Source organism: Canis lupus, chromosome 19 (genome assembly GCF_003254725.2).
Source record: "Canis lupus dingo isolate Sandy chromosome 19, ASM325472v2, whole genome shotgun sequence".
Taxonomy (NCBI): domain Eukaryota; kingdom Metazoa; phylum Chordata; class Mammalia; order Carnivora; family Canidae; genus Canis; species Canis lupus.
The window spans coordinates 26565429-26584501 of NC_064261.1; the positions used below are offsets into that span (position 1 = coordinate 26565429).

At 38.3% G+C, this 19073-nt stretch overlaps 1 protein-coding gene across 2 annotated transcripts in view; it reads right to left on the reverse strand.

Annotated features, from left to right (window-relative positions):
- CNTNAP5 (contactin associated protein family member 5) overlaps positions 1-19073 on the reverse strand; it is a 796284-nt gene that overhangs the window by 92358 nt on the left and 684853 nt on the right. The window contains exons 18-20 of one of the 2 annotated variants that reach the window (XM_035702066.2): positions 12750-12989; positions 4944-5165; positions 773-891 (exon numbers count right to left, since the gene is read on the reverse strand). In XM_035702066.2, coding sequence (XP_035557959.1) covers positions 845-891; positions 4944-5165; positions 12750-12989 — 509 coding nt within the window. In that variant the 3' untranslated portion in view covers positions 773-844. Of the gene's footprint in view, positions 1-772; positions 892-4943; positions 5166-12749; positions 12990-19073 lie in introns of those variants that run through there. The other variant, XM_035702065.2, reaches the window with a different exon arrangement.

A 19073-nucleotide genomic window follows, 5' to 3' on the forward strand; every position in this document is an offset into this window, starting at 1 on the left:
CTCAACTGAAGTTTCAGTATCTCCCTGAAGCCCCTTTGACCCTCCCTCCCAGAATGAATCGGTCAGTCTTCCTTTCTTTGCCTCAATCTACCTGGAACAGACTCTATCTCACATCTATGACACATTGTTGTCCTTCTTTGTTGTATCTCTGTCCCAAAACTAGATCCTTAAAGGCAGAAGCCTGTCTGAATCCATCTCTTCCCTGCATGAAATAGTGCCTGCCACATGGTAGATACTCTGAATATTTGTTAAACGACAAATCTGAAGGTGAACTCCCTGGTACCGTGCAGAAGGCAGAGCCATTGCTCAATAAAATGCTGTGAAATTTATGTGTATTCTTTAAAATATTCTTTATTCTTTAGAATACTCTCATTGCCTTCTCTGGACCCTTTCCTCCTCATATGCCACTTCTTCTCCAACTGCCACACCTCCAAGAAGTTGCCTGCTGTCCAAAGCTCCAACCTATGAGAACACAACTATCTTTACTCTCCTAAGGACTCTCTAACCCCAAATGCCTCCTTTTCATTCTCTAATCTTCCATCCCAGAAATGAAAATCCTTTTCATCTTCTAGGAAAAAGGACCTGTTTTCATTCCAAAAGACAGCTACAATTTAACCTGAATAAGTCTCTAGTTGGAGAAATTTCAAGAAAAATGATAAAGGGCAAAGAAAAATTCCAGGCGTGCCAAACCAAACCCCTGCCAGGGAGAGACGTGGAAGTATGACTTTGAGTCCCACTGCTCTTCTCTCCTCTGGCCTGTATACCCATATTAAATAGATTTGCAAGCCAACGATTTTGTTCAGTATTTATGCAGTTCATCCACTTGTCTCCACCTCCTGGCTTCTTATTGGAGCCATTTTGTATGACATGGCCATGGGCATTTCCTTCCTCCTGGGGAGAACAAAAAGCACTCTTTTTAAGTGTGATCCTCTCATCATAATTTCCATAAGATTCCCAGAGGTGTCTTAAGCCAAAGAAAGGTTAAGAAACCTGCACTAATAGAAAACTCTTAACTTCATCTCAGAGAGGTGTGAATCAATCTTATAAAACCCTTCCAGAGAAAGACCTTCCCTAGTTAACCCTTTACCATGTTTGCTATCTTTTTGTTTTGTTTTATTTTGTTTTGTTTTCCCAAGCTACAGGTATTCTTAACTTCCATTAGTATTTTCAGGGGTATATTTCTCACTGAAGTCTATCAAAGTGTTATTAAATGTATTCCTAGCTTTCCATGAAGCAGGGCTCCCGTATTATTCACTGGCAATTAGGTCAGTGGCCTAATACCATGAGCATACCAATACCAATTATGAATTCCTTGTAGAAACATTTCAAAGGCTGCAAATGCAGCTCCAACAGAAAGAAATATAAATGTAAGACTACATAAGAAGGGAATAGAGAATCACAAAATCTTAGACTTGGAAAGAAACTCAGAGATTATTTTTCTCTCTCATCCACTGCCAGAATTCTTATTATAGTTTCTCCAACAAATTGTCATTTAATTACTTTTTGAAGACCTCTGATGACAAGAAATCCACTCTTGCTCAAGGCATTTGCCCTATTGTTTTAACCCCTGAATCCCTAGGAGATTCATTCTCAAAAATATAACTTCTGGTTAGATTGCTTGCGAAATCTGGACAATCTGATTCCTTCATGTATCTAGATTGTCCATCAAAAACCATAAGTCTCTCTTTTGAGTCTTTTTCCTTATCATATTTAGACAGCATAGTATCCTGTTTATTTTTCTTGCTCTCCACAGTTCCTGATACTGTGCTGTGAGTTGGTGAGGGAATGAATGAATGAATGAATGAATACATACCTCTACTGCATCTCTATAGGATAAGATGGCAGGAAATGCCCAGGATCCTAAATCATGAATGCATCTACCACTGCCCAGTGTGACAAGAGTTCCTTAGAGCATTGGGGTAGGAGGTTCTGTGAGGCAGAGTGAGGGGAAGGAGGGCACAGCACTCCATGACTAGCCACTGCCTGGACACCTGTCTTCCTTGATGCAGAGTCAGATATGAAGCCTGAACTTTCACACTCGCCCTGGGACCTGAGCTTAAAACAAAAAAGCAAACAAAGATGGCACAAATATCTCCTTGCTTCCTGTACTTAGCCAGTGCTTAGAAAATGCAAATATCTATGGGGTCAAGTAGAACTTTCAGGGAAGTGAGGCTTTAGAGTATAAGAAAATAGGCGATCAGGTCAAATTCAAGACTTCTTCCCAGTTAAATAAATTCAAGTTATTTAAAACACACTGTGTTTCAGAAAATAAATAACACCCTTCATTTAGAGCTGTGGTTTAAGAACACAAAATACGCGGGACACATGGATTGCTCAGTGGTTAGCGTCGGCCTTTGGCTCAGGTCCTGATCCCGGGATCGAAGATTGAGTCCTGCATGGGCTCCTTGCAGGGAGCCTACTTCTCCCTCTGCCTGTCTCTGCCTCTCTCTCTTTCTGTGTCTCTCATGAATAAATAAATAAAATCTTAAAAACACACACACACACACACACACACACACACACAAAATATGCTACCAAAGTCAGGGAGGGAGGCTTGAATTCTAACTCTTTCACTTACTTGCTGTGAGAATTTAAGCAAGTTATGTAGTGTCTGCATGCCTTAGTTTCTGGAGCTATGAGATTAATACCACCAACCACATAAGATTGTTGTGAGAAAAAAAAAAAAAAAGATTGTTGTGAGAATTAAGAGATGTCCACATTAATTAGAATAGTGCCCAGATTTATGTATACAATGGAATATTACTCAGCCATTAGAAATTACAAATACCCACCATTTACTTTGACGTGGATGGAACTGGAGGGTATTATGCTGAGTGAAGTAAGTCAGTCGGAGAAGGACAAACTTTGTATGGTCTCATTCATTTGGGGAATATAAAAAATAGTGAAAGGGAATAGAGAGGAAGAGAGAAGAAATAGGTAGGAAATATCAGAAAGGGAGACAGAACATGGAAGACTCCTAACTCTGGGAAACGAACTAGGGGTGATGGAAGGGGGGGAGGGAGGGGGGGGTGACTGGGTGGCAGGCACTGAGGGGGGCACTTGACAGGATGAGCACTGGGTGTTATTCTGTATGTTGGCAAATTGAACACCAATAAAAAAATAAATTTATTATTAAAAAAAAGAGAGAATAGTGCCCAGAATGTGCATGTGTGTGTGTGTGTGTGTGTGTGTGTAGAGAGAGAGAGAGAGAGGGAGAGAGAGCATATGGAGTAGTACGTATATGTAATTGGATATAGTTATTCCTGTTATGCAATGTCTGTATCAATAGGCACAGCCTGGCAGGTACGGATGTGCCATGGAATCACACCTAAAAGAAGGTTTGGGGAAAATCATGCATCTCAGTGTTCTGTAACTATCTTACTATAGTCCAGCTACGTCACAGCAGAATGGTCTAGCTTAGAGGAAAAACAGAGGAGCTGATTATCAGGAGATCTAGCTTCTGGCCCCAACTGTGTCATGAATTATTTGGCTGGCCTATGCTAATTAGTTAATCTATGCCTCAGCATCCTCAGCCAGACTTATCCACCTCACAGAGACATTATGGGGGCAAAGTTTAAGATGTGACAAGTTAATATAATGGTTCTAATCATACAAAGGTCTGCTGATAAATAAGAGGTCTAATAACCCATAATGGTTCTTTTTTGTCTTACAGGCTCTTCAAGATCAGATAGTCTTGGAGTGGTCAGTCAGTACCCCAGGTCCTCTCTCCCTCTTTATTCCTTCCCTTACATTTGCTCTTAGAATGAATGAGTCCTGTTATTGTTAGTGAGCCACTGTTATTATTAATGTACTTCAGGCATGATTCAACTCCTATGCCCACCAGTTTTGATCCTTGCATTAGGTCCACACATCAGTCTTTATTTTCAGTGCCCTAGTCAGAAAGCAAGATGAAGCAAAAAAGAATAATACCCACCCCCACCCCAACCCCGCATAAAAAAAGAAGAGCAAGAGAAATAGCTGGAGTCTCTGTGGAGTCTCTTCTCTGTCCTAAGGTCTAGAGAAGGCAGAGGGTGTGCTGCAAAATTTAAGCCTCTGCCCCACCATGGTCCATCCCAGGGGATGGTTCTAAAACCTGGGCTACTCTCATTATATCAGCAAATTACAGAAGGAGGAAGAACATGCTCTTGATCATGGGAACGTGTTATTTGAGACCAGACTATAGGGATGTCCATGTCTTTGCCCTCTTTGTTCTGTTGTTCCATCCCCTAGGATTTTGATCTCACAATGCCCTTGACCATGACTATATCAACAACCCTCCTCATTGTGAGGTGGAATTACACAGTGAGGGAAGAAAATCTCATTTCTCCTTACAGCTGTCAGAACTGGTGTCCTTCAACATCCCTTGCATGAAGTGGGTTCCAGGCTCTGTACCCATCTAACCTTTGCATATTCCATTTTGTGCACGTTGTCTTCAAAGTCTGGTTCTCAGCACCATGCCCCACATTTGCACCAGGTTATGATTCACATATACCATTTCTTTCCAAGACCTAGGCAATCAACTTCTATTAATACAGCCTGCATTTATGCTAGTTGTTTTAACAGCCCTCAGTAAAGGAGACTGCAGCAAAGATGACACGATATATGTGACGAGTGTCCTTCTGAAATTCAGATATGCTTATGATTGTCTCCTCTACACTTAATGGATTCCAGCACAGAATAAATAATAAAAAATTACTGCTACACAGTTGAGGCAAATTAAAGTCAATGCATTTGAGACTTCAGCAATGAATTGACACTGGCCCTGAATACCAATTGCAAGTCATAAAGGTAAAGTACAATCAAGACTTTGGCTGGAGGTCTGGAATTAAGCTGCCCAGGTGGGACCAAATTTAGGTAGAAATTATGCAGGGTTCTGGAGGGCATGCACTGTCCCTCTAGCCCACTGTGACACTCCATCAGGATTCATGCTTGTCAGTACTCACCATTCTTGCAGAGCAGGACAGCCAGGTAATCCTGAGAAGAATTGATGTAGAGCAAGAGGCTGGGTGCCTGGGCTGTCACAAAGCTAAATGCAATATTTTCCTTGGATGGAGCCGCATCTGCGTAAATCGCTGAGGATGAGAGGCTTATATTTTTGGTCACTGGGTAGGGTTCCTGAAACATATAAGTAACTGAAGTGCCAGCCTCAAAAACAGCAGAAACCTCTGAAAAATAGAAGAGAGGAATGCACACATAGCAACATTTAGTCAATTATTAAGGACAGCAATAAAACTGTTTATTGTTTGCTATGCATCAAGTACCATGTAAGGGTTTTCACCTGAATTATATGCTTTCTACAATAAGTTTGAGGTGTCAGAAGTCATTACTCTCATTTAAAAATGAGAAACATGAGGCTTGCAGAGGTTAAGCACCTTGAACAAGGTTGCATAGCTAAGAAAAGAGAGCTGAGATTTGAATTCTGAAGTTTAGTTCAAATTTAACATACATCTGTGGGATAACCACCATGTGCCAGGCTGATTTCTCAAGAAGCAAAGATAAACTGTCCCTGCCTCCAGCATAGTAGAGATCAATTTTACTGAGACTTTCTTAGTTTCAAAACTGAGATTCTAACGGTTCCAGCTTGTGCTTTTCTGGTGTGCTAGGAAGATTGTGAGTGAGTTCTAAGTTACTGAAAATAGGACACTGGGGGAGGCAGCAGTAATTCCCCAGAAACAAGACAGAGAATCTGTGGAACTAATAGAAAAGGCATGAGTAGCTAACCCCCAGACTCTTATATGTGTGTGTGTGTGTGGATGTCTAAGAATTGGTAAATACCAATTCCAAAGACAGCAAAGACTTAAGCAAACAGGCCTTCCTATGGGAGCCAATTCCTGTAGCATAACATGTTGGATGGAGTTTTGTCACCACTGTGGAGAAAGGCAGCATCTACAAACCGATGACATTCAATTAGCAGGAATGTGCAAATCACCCACCTTCCCTGTATCATGCACTCATTAAAACATCAGATTATTGTTTTAGTCTGGTGGAAGTATGGCTTCGGTTTTGGATCTGAAACCTCGATACCATCCTGGCTGTGTGGTACCAAGCCAGCTAGTGAACCCCTGTGGAGACTGTTTTGTCACCTGGTGAATGGGAAATATCACACCCACTTCAACAGCATTTCTGGGGGATAAATGAGATAATATGTGTATAGTACTTACAAGAGATAGACACTACAGTTGGAACCTTCAGGCTCTCCACATGAGAAGAGACTTTAACCTGAAACCATCCCAATTTCCTTTACAGTATCCATCCAAACACTGACATATTCTTTTTTTTTTTCAATCCAGGTTGCTCTTAAGTTCTCTTTCACTTTTATCTCTATATGGTAATATAGTACCAGGTCATGGAGGAAAGTTTCCTTCATAGAATAACATACTTGATTCTGGAGGCAACCTCCTATCATAAAGATAGCACAGTAAACAAGAACCCATATAGGCATGATTGATTTCTCTTTTTCTTGAATGATATGTGGAATTTTTCTAATTCCCCGTGAAATTCCCTGATTGAGTTGGTGACACCTAGAACATAATCAAATCTGGATTTCTCTTACTAATTCTATTGCAAATTTGTTCTGCCTTTGTGAAAATTCTATAACAGCCTGTAAGAATGCCAAAAAAATAAAGTTGCATATTTATGCATATTGCTTAGCAGATTGGGAATACCAGTTCATTTTGACTAAAGGTTCCGAGGATATGTTCTGCATTTATCATTCGAGTTACGACATCAGTACGCCTGATTACAAAGATATGCAGCAGAGACTTGTGACAGTGAGGATTCCGGTTAATCATCAGCTTGATTCAAGCACTTTCCTTGAGTAAATTTCCTCAGGGACATTTGGCCTGTATTTTGAGCTACTATCTCCTTACTTAACTGAATAATGGCTTTTATTTGATGTTGTGAGTGTATTCAAATGTAACTATAATTCAGAGCATTCTGTTATGAATAGCATATTCGATATGGGCACATATATTACATTTTTTCTTAATACTTAGGACAGGAAATTAAAATGTGAACCACTTTTAAACTAGAAATGTCCTACCAAGTTTCTATCTTCCTTTCTCCCTTAGTCCCAGTTCTAATTTTTCTTAATGTTTAATTATTTTGATGTCTAATGTTTAGATACTGTCAATTTCAACATAAAGCTTCCTTCAGCAAAACACCTGGATTCTATTATTCTCTAAGTTTCTTACATTTTATAATCTAAGAGTTTAAGTTCCCTGACCATATTTAAGCTCTCTGAGTGATTTGTCTGAACACACAAAATTACTGGGCTCATTAGAAGAAAACTCTTAAATTGGATGTGATCATCAATGACCATCATGTTACTCCAAGGCCACAGAACCAATATTAGCAATATCTACTGAGCACCAACCCAGTAGAAATAATTATGCTGATTGGCTTCTGACAAGAAAGGATACTTATCAAACAAAACAAAACAAACAAAAAAACAAAACAAAAAATACAATGGAAGATAGCCTAGAATGTGATGTGTGTGACAGAGCCAATGATTCCTGGAGCTGGAGGTCTCTGTGGCCACAGTAGCTTGACCAACACTGACCAGGAGCAAAGTGTGCAATGAACTAAGGGAAACAGCTAGGCAACAGTGTGGCACTGAAAAGAGCATGTATCTGAGCCAGCTGTGAAGTCTGACAGATGGGAACTGGCACCTGACTGTATTCCTTCTCTAACACTCTCACAGGATCCCACTCAATCTCAGCTCATAACCTCAGATACAAGTAGGGATGGATTCATTCTTGCAGTGGGAAGAAGGACTGAAAACATCACGTAGAAGCATGACACATAGTAGGAACTCAATAGATAATAGCTGGTCTTAATAATGATAGAATTTAGAATTAGAATAAGCATAAAGGTAGTGAGGAGGCTAGTGATTACTTAGAAAGCAGTCAAACTAGAATTAATTTAGCAAGACATCAAACTAAAAATAAATGAAACAGTTGGCAATTTGAATGCTGAGTGGATATTTCATAATACTAGACATTACTCATTTTTCTTACAATAATGATCCTGTGGATCTGTGTTTTTAATAAGCTTTTATCTTTTAGCAAAACATGTTGTAATATTTATAGATGAAATGATGTGATATTTGAAGTTTGCTTCAAAATAATAAAGGAAGAGAAGACTATATGAGTGTATAGATGAAATCAAAATGGTCATGAATTGATCATTTTTGAAGCTCATTCATGGGTGAATGAGGGTTCTGAAACTCTCCCTATTATTACAGAGAATTAAGTTTTTTGGTAATGAAAAGTAAAAAAAAAAAAGTGATATGCATTGGCAGGGAGGTCAATATGAAAGAATTTTTCAACAGGTTTTTGGCAACTGGCTAAGTGTACCTAAATATAGATAATATTTTTTCTCTGAAATTCCATTACCAAAAAACTAATTAATGTATGCATTTATCACAGCATTATTTATGTGCAAAAGTTGGGGTAATCTAAAATTCCAAAACAATAATAAGAGCTAGCACTTAGTGAGACTTTATTTGCTAGGCATTATCCTGAGTGCTTTGTGAAATGATCATTAAATGTTCATCACAACCCTCTGTGAAGAGTTTTTAAATTTTCTTATTTTATAGGTGATAAAATCAGAGATTGGGAGGTGAGTTACACAAATGGCATCACACAATATAGATTGTAGATGAGCCAGGTTCTGAATTTAGGCAGATCAAGTACAGAATTGTGCCACTATTGTTAAGCTAAACTGTTCTGGGGACTAAGTAAGCAGAGGCAACCCCACGGCATGAAATACATTGAGATCATTAAAACTGATGAATTATATAGAAATGTCTATTAAATGAAGTAAATAAAATTTAAGATATAAATGTAGTTATGAATACAGAATTATTGCCACTAGATTAAATGCAAAGAAAAGAGAAGGAAATCAGATTTTCTTTTTAATGTTTGTCTTTGAGTAATTAGATTTTTTTCCTAAATTCCTATATACATATTTCCAAGTAGAGTTCCAAATACATTATCTAACTTTTTAATTAGAAAAAAAAATGATACCACTAAGACTGTCATACCTAGATTCTTCCTATAATGGTGGCGGTGGAAGGGGGCTAAAGTAGAATATACTTTAAAAAATGGTGTCAGACTACCTGGATATCCACAGGCAAAAGAATGAAGCTGAACCCTTACCTCATACCATCTACAAAAATGAACTCAAACTGGATAAAAGACGAAATGTAAAAGCTAAAACTATAGAACTCTTAGAAGAAACCATGGACATAAATCTTCAGGACCTTCAGTGAGGCAATAATTTGTTAGCCCTAAAGCCAAAAGCACAAGCAACAAAAAGAAAACAATAAGAACTGGATGTTAGGAGAATTAAAAGCTTTTTGCTTCCCAAGATACTATCAAGAATATGAAAAGGAGAGAAAATATTTGCAAAGTATATATCTAATGTGCAAATCGTATTCAGAATACGCAAATCCCTACAACTAAACAATAAAAAAAAAATAACTCTCAAAAAATGGGCAAGACTTTGAAAAAAAAAATTTCATCACAGAAGGTATACAAACAGCCAATAAGAACATGAAAAGATTTCCATTGTTTTTAGTCATTAGGGAAAGACAAGTCAAAACCATAATGAGGTACTATTTTACACATTCACAATAATATGTCTTTTATCAAAAGGAGGATAATAGCAAATGTTGGTGAGGATTTGGATAAAGTGGAATCCTTATACTTTGTTGGTAAGAAAGTAAAATGGAGCAGCCACTTTGAAAACACTGTGCCAGTATCCTCAAAAAGTTAAACATATAGTTACCATATGACCGAAGTAATCCTGCTTCTAGGTATACACTCAAGAAAACAGAAATCATAAATCCACACAAAAACATGTACCTGAATGTTAAGAGCAACATTATTTATATTAACCAAAGAAATGAAAACATCCTGATGTCCATCAACTAAATAAAGAACAGGTCAACAAAATGTGTTGTAGCCACATACTCTGAAATAAATAAAATATGAATAAATCTGAATAAAATACTCTGAAAATTAAAAAAAAAGGAACAAAAGAAAAATGCTACAACATGGATGAACCTTGGAAACATTATGCTAAGTGAAAGAAACTAGACATAAAAAAGCCACATAGTGTATGATTCCATTTATATGAAATAACCAGAATAAGTAAATCCTTAGTGACAGAAAATAAATCAGCTGTTTCCAGGGACAGAGAGGAGAGGTGAAGGAGAGGGAGCTACTAATGAGTATAGGATTCCTTCTTGGAGTGATGAAAAGTAGTCTGAAATTAGATAATAGTTTGGTTGTGCAACTTTGTGAATATGCTAAAAATCATTGCATTATACAATTTAAAAGGATGGATTTTAATGTACGAAAATTACACCTCAGTAAAAGGAAAAAAAAAAACATTTGAATCCTATGGCCATATTCCTCTACAGAATGAAATTTGAGTTTTAAAGAGAATAAAGAAACCACAAAGATGCTGGATGTGTCTCCAGCTCTGACATTTATTAGCAAGTTATTAAACTTCTGTGAACTTCAATGTTCTCAATATGTTGGTATCTTCCCCATTAGGTTCATTATGAGGAATGTATGTTGTAGTCAATAATCACCGCTAATTGCATGATTATTATTACTTTGTACTATGATCAGAAACAAAAAATAGGTCAATGGATCATGGTTCTGCCTCAGGTATTGGCAATTCCACCTCATTTATTTCCAGTATTTGCACCCCCTAAAATTTACATGCCCTGGTAAGTTAACATAGAAGATATCCCAATAGACAGCACCCTTGTTCAGTACTACCTCCTAGCTAATGGCTCTTTTTTCCATTCCAAGCGACATTTCCCCCCGGCAACTCGTATGGCTAGAGGACTTGGTTAAAAGGTTCATCCTACATATCTGCAGCTACTGGACATACAGGGAATCATTTCCTTAGGTTTATGAGAAAGGGGAGAAAGTTTGGAACTGTGCAAAATGAAGCAAGCTGAAAAGGCTAAGCACATATTTGTCTATTTTTGTTATAGATCAAAGTAAAAAGTGGGGAGAGAGCACAGAGGCTGCTTTAACATATGCAGCCAAAAGATATGGTGGTATGGACAGAAGGTAATTGGAGTTGTTTCAGGGAAAAAATAAAACCCAATGAAAAATTAGGCTAAATTTAGAACAATATGATCTATGAGATGGTTGAACAATGTCCCTGGAGAAATGTAGACTCCTACTGTTTTTTTGTTTGTTTGCTTTTGTTTTGCTTCGTTTTCCCAAACAGAACTTGGGTATAGAGCCTGTAAAATAATGCTAGTATACCTTTGTAAGCAGGCCTGGTAGTGTTTATTCTGTGTTTACTTCTTCTGGCCATGTGGGACCAAACTAACGGTGGCATTTACATTTTTTTAGGGGCATTTATTCAGATACCTTCCTCAGTATGAAAATCCAGTGGTGCTTTGCTTGTCTTAGCTCACGTTGAACACATACTGTGATGGGGCCACTTTATGTCAAGCTCCATGCAGGTCCCAACATGCTGTTGGCCCTAAAATTTGTACCATTAATTTTCTCCCAAGAAGTACAATGCTTCTCAACAATAACAAGCAAGTAATTCAACATAACTGCAGAGAAGGTCAGTAAATGATGAAGAGCTCAAATTACAGAGTCCTTCAATGAGAACACTGGGTGCTCTTCTTTTGTCTATTGTTTTTAACTTCCAACAGTAAATTGGACTAAATAAAGCATTGTTTGGTAGAGGTGTTTGGGAAATACATTTTAATGAATTAACAAGAATTATGTATAATTGCCATCATTGTTTGTATGTAAATGGTGTTTCAAAGTAATTAAAACATTTTATTTTAATAGTTTAAATGCTGCTTTCAAAATACTGTTTACATTATTTGCTTAACAAACATTTTCCCCCATGGATCAAATAAACTTTAAATCCTGCAAAGATGGAAGACCTAATCTTTTGCCCTTGTATTTGAAAAAAATACTGTTTATACTGAATAATGCAATTTTATAGTTTGTAGAGTTATCTTGAATTTTCTAGAGAATTTACACCATGACCATCACTACTAGTTCAAGATACATATCTATAATTGTTAGTTTTGTCCATGCAATGAATTCATAAGATTAGGAAAGGATGTAGAAAGACTGAGACAGGGATTTTGATCACTGTGTTCCATTCCCAGCACTCTAATGAACTAAATGTGAAACTTCAGGCAGGGCTTTTAAAGCTTCAGGCCCCATTCACATCACCTGCAGAATAGGGAGATTTTATTAAATGTGTGATATTGTTCCTACTAATTTACATATAAGTTCCCTATTGTAAAAATGCTTTAAAGTGACTCAAGGATCCCTAAGGCTCTTCTAGGGGTAGATTCTACAATTCTGATTATACGTGTGGGCTAAGGAATTGGAACTAGAATGATTAGTGTGCCCCTCACAACAGGGCTCATTAAAACCAAAAACAAAACAAACAAACAAAAAAAAACTATAGGGTTCATACAATAGAAATGAAGTCCACCTTTCCCAGTGTTCAGCAAGAAGATGGTGTTGCACTATTACTATCAACCCAGATTAGTTGCACTGCCAATGTCCGCACACAGTGAAAATGGATGTATGTAATTATTTTGAGGGGCTACACAGAGTCTTTAAACAGAGCAAAACTGACGAAGATGAATGATCACTTGAGGACTAAGAGCATGACTTGGCCATGGCTTGTAGGTACTGCAATACAGCACAGGAGAAAAGCAGAGGTGCCAACTGTACCTTTTTTGCAAAAGGGCCCTTCATATGGTGAATTGGTGCAATCACAGAAGTATCCACTGTACTTCTCCACACATTTGCCCCCATTGTGACAAATGCTACCATAAGTGCTGCAATGGCCCGGGCATCCTGGCCGGACTCCAGAAGTCACCTTTGCCCTCTCTTCCAGGTCCAGTTTCTGCCCATTCAAGTGTAAGGAGCGTATGCATCCTAGGAAGCCTTTCTGCCTTGATGACGTTCCCCCTAAGAAATGAGAAATAAAAGGAACAAAAAAAAAGTAAGATGTCATACAGTTCAATTCTTCTAGGTTTAATATTGACACTTGTAACAGTTAAGCATTGTTCTGTTGTCATACTGTGTTGTACTTTTCCATTACAGGTTCCAATGAGAATTAGGAATTCAAATAGCATGAGCAAAATGCACTTCTTTCCATGTTGGGAATCTCCTCACCCCTAACTCCAAAAATCGAAACAAAGCAAAACAAAAAAAATGGGGTGCCTGGATGTCTCAGTTGGTTGAGCATTTGACTCTTGGTTTCTGCTCAAGTTATGATCATAGGGTCATGGGATTAAGCCCCATGTCAGACTCCATGCTCAGCGGGAAGTCTGCTTGAGAATTCTCTCCCTCTGCTCCTCCCCCTTCTCTCTCTCTCTCTCTCTTTCTCTCAGATAAATAAATAAATCTTTAAGAAGAAAGAAAGAAGGGAAAGAAAGGAAGAAAAAAGAAAAAGAAAGAGAGAAGGAGGGAGGGAAGAAGGGAGGAAAAAAGGAAGGAAGGGGGAGGAAAGAAACAAGGAAAGATTATATTTCATGTGTAATCCTATACTTTACATGTTTCAGACAGAAATTTCAGATCACCATGTTCCTTGTAAATGAAATAAAATGTGTCATGACATAGTCTATAGTGGACTTCTGTCTGAAGTAGAATGCTCGAGCAGATTGTCCCTTCTGACAGAGTTAGAAGCAAGCTATCAAGCACATCAACTTAGAAAACTGCAATAAGCTTTATGTTGCTCATGCAGTGCTTGCATTAGGCTTTAGGACAGATAGATACGGAGTCATACTCCATGTCATTAGATGATTAGCCATGTTGACCACTGTTCACCTCAGTTTTATCTACTAAATCTATAAAATATGTCTGTTTAGTGTGTTTACAGTAAAGCTTAATGAAGATAATGGAATATAGCACGTGCTCAATCACTACTTTTTGCTATGCCTTCTGAGCCCTTACAATGACTAGAGCAGGAGGTTGTTTACATACACACAGACATATATACATATCGTGTTGTTTGGAAGGCAAATGTGTTCTCCTGGAATACAGGACAGGATACTAACCCGACTTTCTGTTGCAGGCATATCATGAAGTTTTCAGAGAGAGTCACAATACTTGTTGTAAATTGTTCAAGAATGGAGTGGATTCAAAGTGACAGAGAATTTGTTACCACTGAAAATCCAGGATTCTACTAGCATAAACCTCTGATATCAGAAAAATGTACATTGAGAAACACAAGCCAAGAAATTAAGCTAAATCCCATCAGCAAGTACTCTTTTTAAAATATTTTTTTAAGATTTTATTTATTTATTCATGAGACACACACCACAGAGAGAGAGAGAGAGAGAGAGAGAGGCAGAAACACAGGCAGAGGGAGAAGGAGGCTCCATGCAGGGAGCCCGACGTGGGACTCGATCCCAGGTCTCCAGGATCATGCCCTGGGCCAAAGGCGGTGCTAAACCGCTGAGCCACCTGGGCTGCCCCCATCAGCAAGTATTTATTTGGTGTTTGGAGTTCTGGGAGATCCCTGAGAAGACACGGGTCCAGCCTGCCTTTAAAGATACAGGCTTTAAATTCAACACTGTGAGCTCAAGTCCACACAGACGGATAACTGGAGGGCACCCTCAAGTCTTCAAGGTCTACAAAGTGTACTAACAGAGACAAAAACAACAGGCAGGATGGGTTTACCATTTATTTTCTGTATCCATCAATTCTCTTTTCTGAGCCTCATTAATTTCTGGCCTTACAACTCTATTAAATCTTGAACTAGCAAATGACCAGATAAAAATATAGTCCCACAAAGGTAGATACATATGAGAATTCCAAATGTGTCATTTCAGACCAGGAATATAAATGTTAAACAAGAAACAAAGCAGTAAGTTAAATAAATGAGTTAGGTAACCTAAACATTCTTCGCATCAGTCAGCCTGGCAGGGTGGACAAGGAAATAATTGGAAATGGGGTTGATGGGAGTATCGGGTGGGGCTGAGGGAGTACTGTGCCCTCCCTGAATCACAAGAGGTCTATAAACACATAACTATGTGTATGGCAGTCACTGGCTGCATCCACTGACAGACATAATGCTCCAAAAGAATTAACCTACTCTTTTATTCTGAAATAATGCTGAAATTCTACTGTATTTTCAGGTCTGATAAGTGATAGCCAAAAAGGCCAGGAGGTCAAACCCAAATTGCATGCTCCTGTCTGTCTCAGTTTTAGTGAGTAAATCTACTTTTAACCACAAGATAAATCAATTATAAATACAAGCAGATCATAAAGGAAGGTTCATTATTTCTTTCCCAGAGATTGTGCAGAATAAAGAGAAGAGGATTTATGTAGTCAAATGTTTTGTCTTGGGTTTTTTTCCCCCTTATTTTGCAGTCACTCTCTGTGGTAGATTTGAATAACTCTTCATATATCTTGTTAGTGGCACTTTTTTTTCCTAGCAGAGGTGGAGAATGCAAGATCTACTGCACATTTTCTTACGTGTGACTTAGTCAACAAGTTTATAAATGGAGATGAAAGTGGCTGGGGCCTTTTCTCTGGCAGAAATACACTCCTTGAGGTTTGAGACATACAGAAGTATGGAGAGAATGACCCAAAACAAGTGGATCATTTCACTCTGAGATACTGACAAAACACATGATGCAAAGAACTATGAACTAAATTGTGCAATGAACTAAAGTTCAGTTTTCACCTGACTGCTTTTCATTCTTTACAAAGGATAAAAACTGGAGGTCAGTCTCCTCTTTCTTTATGGAGAGGTAATAGGTAGACTAAGAATAGAATAATTCCAGATATATGCTTCTTGCCCACACACTCACACCCAATCAGGTTGTTGGTGCTCTCCTTTTTCTGACATTACTTGCTATGTGCAGAGTTTTGTTCCAGGTGTAAATCTTTTGTGAACCTTGAATACTCAACAGAGATGCAGCCATAATCTTTCCCTCCCTTCTCACTCATGATCTTTCCCAACCCCCAAACCAAGCATCTATGGATTTGCTCTCCCAGGTATCTCTGGCGGCTGCTTCTTCCCTTCTTCTTCTTTTAATGCCAATATAGTTAACGTAGAGTGCCATCTGCTTCTTTATATACCTAGAGCCATGGTCCTAGTACAATTCTTCTCACCTCAACTGGACTCCCTTTAACAACCTTCTTTTTTTTTTAAGATTTATTTATTCATGAGACACACAGAGAGAGAGAGAGACAGAGAGAGAGAGAGGCAGAGACACAGGCAGAGGGAGAAGCAGGCTCCACACAGGGAGCCCGACATGGGACTGGATCCTGGGTCTCCAGGATCATGCCCTGGGCCAAAGGTGGTGCTAAACGGCTGAGCCACCCAGGCTGCCCCCTTTAACAACCTTCTAACTAATCTTTCTACCCTCAGTCCTGACTCTACTTATCCATTCATCACTTTGGAATCAGAAAGATCAACCAAGGGCTGGTGGCTCAGCCCGGGTGGCTCAGCAGTTTAACACCTGCCTTTGGCCCAGGCATGACCCTGGAGTCCGGGGATCAAGTCCCATGTCAGGCTCCCTGCGTGGAGCCAGCTTCTCCCTCTTCCTGTGTCTCCACCTTTCTCTCTCTCTCCCTCTCTCTCTCTCTCTCTGTTTCTCTCATGAATAAATAAATAAAATCTTAAAAAAAAAAATCAACCAAATTTGAAAATTTGATTTTACCATTCCTATTTACTGCTCTTCAGAGACAATTAATTGTCCTCACAATCAAGTTCAAATTCTATTGTACAGATGATACAGAATGAAAGATCTGGCCTCCACTTACTGCTGCAGCTTCGTCCTCCCACATTCCTTCTCTGACTTCACTGCACCAGGCCTGCTGAACTAATAGTGGCTTCCCAGTGCCGTGTGGTCTATCTTGACTTTGGATCTCTTCATGTACTTTACATTTATGTGGTATGTTATCTTCCCCATGCATTCAAGGGCTCATAGTACTCTATCCCTACTATTACAAACATACACACCTGCACTCATATACACACGTTCTTTCCTCACATATCTTCTGCCATCCAGTATTTAATTATTTTAATTAGTTGCTATTTTTTTTGTAAATGAGAAATATTTTTTAAAATTCTAATACATCTTTGAGAAAAAATCAGAAGATCTGTTATCAGTAACCCTGCTTTCCTGCACAGCAGAGTTCAGCCGCAGCTGCACTGTGGTCAGTTCCCTTAAGATGGGGAATTTAATCTCCACTTAGCCACATCTCCATCAGGATCACTTCATTCATTCATATGGCCTTCCAGGCCCTTGTAGGTTTTTGATTTTTCAAATGCTGTTCTTTTTCTTTTCTTTAAGATTTATTTTATTTTATTTTATTTATTTATTTATTTATTTATTTATTTATTTATTTATTTATTTATGAGAGACACAGAGAGAGGCAGAGACATAGGCAGAGAAACCTCATGTGAGACTCAATCTAAGGAGACTGGGATCACAACCTGAGCCAAAGGTAGATGCTCAATCACTGAACCATCTAGGTGCTCTTCAACTGCTATTCTTCGATACTTTGCTTTTTACTTGTGTATCTCTTGTCTAGAGTTCACTAAAAAGTTGGAAGAGGAAGAACAACAATAAAACTGTAGCATCATTCTTAAAGCAGCTGAAAGCCACGTTTTTGAGGCTTGCATTTAATCTGCAAGCTGACAGAGAATCAGAACAATGCTTCTAATTAAAAAAATACATTTCAAACATACTTATTTGCTAGAAACTTTATCACTAACTCACTGAATACCCAAATGAAAAGGAGATATTTTTCATATTATTCACCTCACCTAGTTGAAACTCACCTAGTTGAAACTTAGTGTCAGAGACATTGCTTTGGCCAGAGTCAAGAATCAGATTTTATGTGGCAGAGCCCAGCATCTCACTGAGATCTCTTGATCTTCAAAGCCTGCATACCTTGAGAGCTCTAAAATCCTAAAATGATTGATTTGACTAGACAACTTGAGCCAGTACTATTACTAAATGATTCTTCTAACTTCTTATCCTTATCCCTAACATGGTTTCTTCCAGCAAGTAGTATACATGCATGAATTTATTCTCTGAACTTCTACCTCACTCTTCTGGATAACTATCACCATTAGTTGACTGGCCTAGCTAGAAGCAATTCTACATTCTCCATAGTTGGCCCTTGTTATCAAACCTGTTTATTATGATGTCATTTCCATCAACTGAGAATGAATCAACTCTTAAAAATGTCACTATCACCATTCTAAGCCCGCCTTAGAAAACCTCCATAAGCTCCATAAATGCTCCATCAGCTCCATAAATGCTCATCACTTCCAGAGGAACATCTTAATTTTTTGTGATCTTTGGTACTAAGTGCAAAAGTCTCTATTTCTCTTCTGGGTGCCTGCTATCTTTCCTCCATATGCTCAAGAAAAACTCCTTTGTTGAGAACTCTTCTGATAAAACACTGAATGTGCCAGGTTGGGCTCCTGATTCATAAAGATAATAACTCTTTCTTTTCTTTTTTCTTTCCCTACCTTCTTTTCTTGCTTGGATTTTTTACTTTGAACTTGGAGTAGCTGTTTTTTTATATAAATTACAACAGCCAACTCAACCATAGGTATATTTACCACCTAGATTCCAAATTCTGAACTGGCAGCAGATTTAGAATATACGTGAAGAATAAAAACGAATATACTAGCCATCAGCTATCTTCTGCTCTTATCCTGCTCCTCCAACTGACAGAGTTTTGGCTCCAGAAGGAAATCGTGGTAGAAACTTTAATTCTAAAATATCATTTATGAAAAAAAATTAAAAAAATAAAATATCATTTATGTAAGAACAAGGCAGGCATCTGGTTGAGTTTGGCCAGATATAGTGATTGCTTGCTCATAAGTCAATCAACACATACCATTTCATAATATAGGTGTGGCATTAACTGGATGTTGAAAAGGTAAAATAATGAGGCAGTAGTCAATTTGAACTAAGAGCTTACTTCTTTTTTATTTACTTATTTATGAGAGTAAAGAAGGAAGAGAAGGAGAGAGGGAGAGAGGGAGAGAGGGGGAGAGAGAGAGAGAGAGACAGA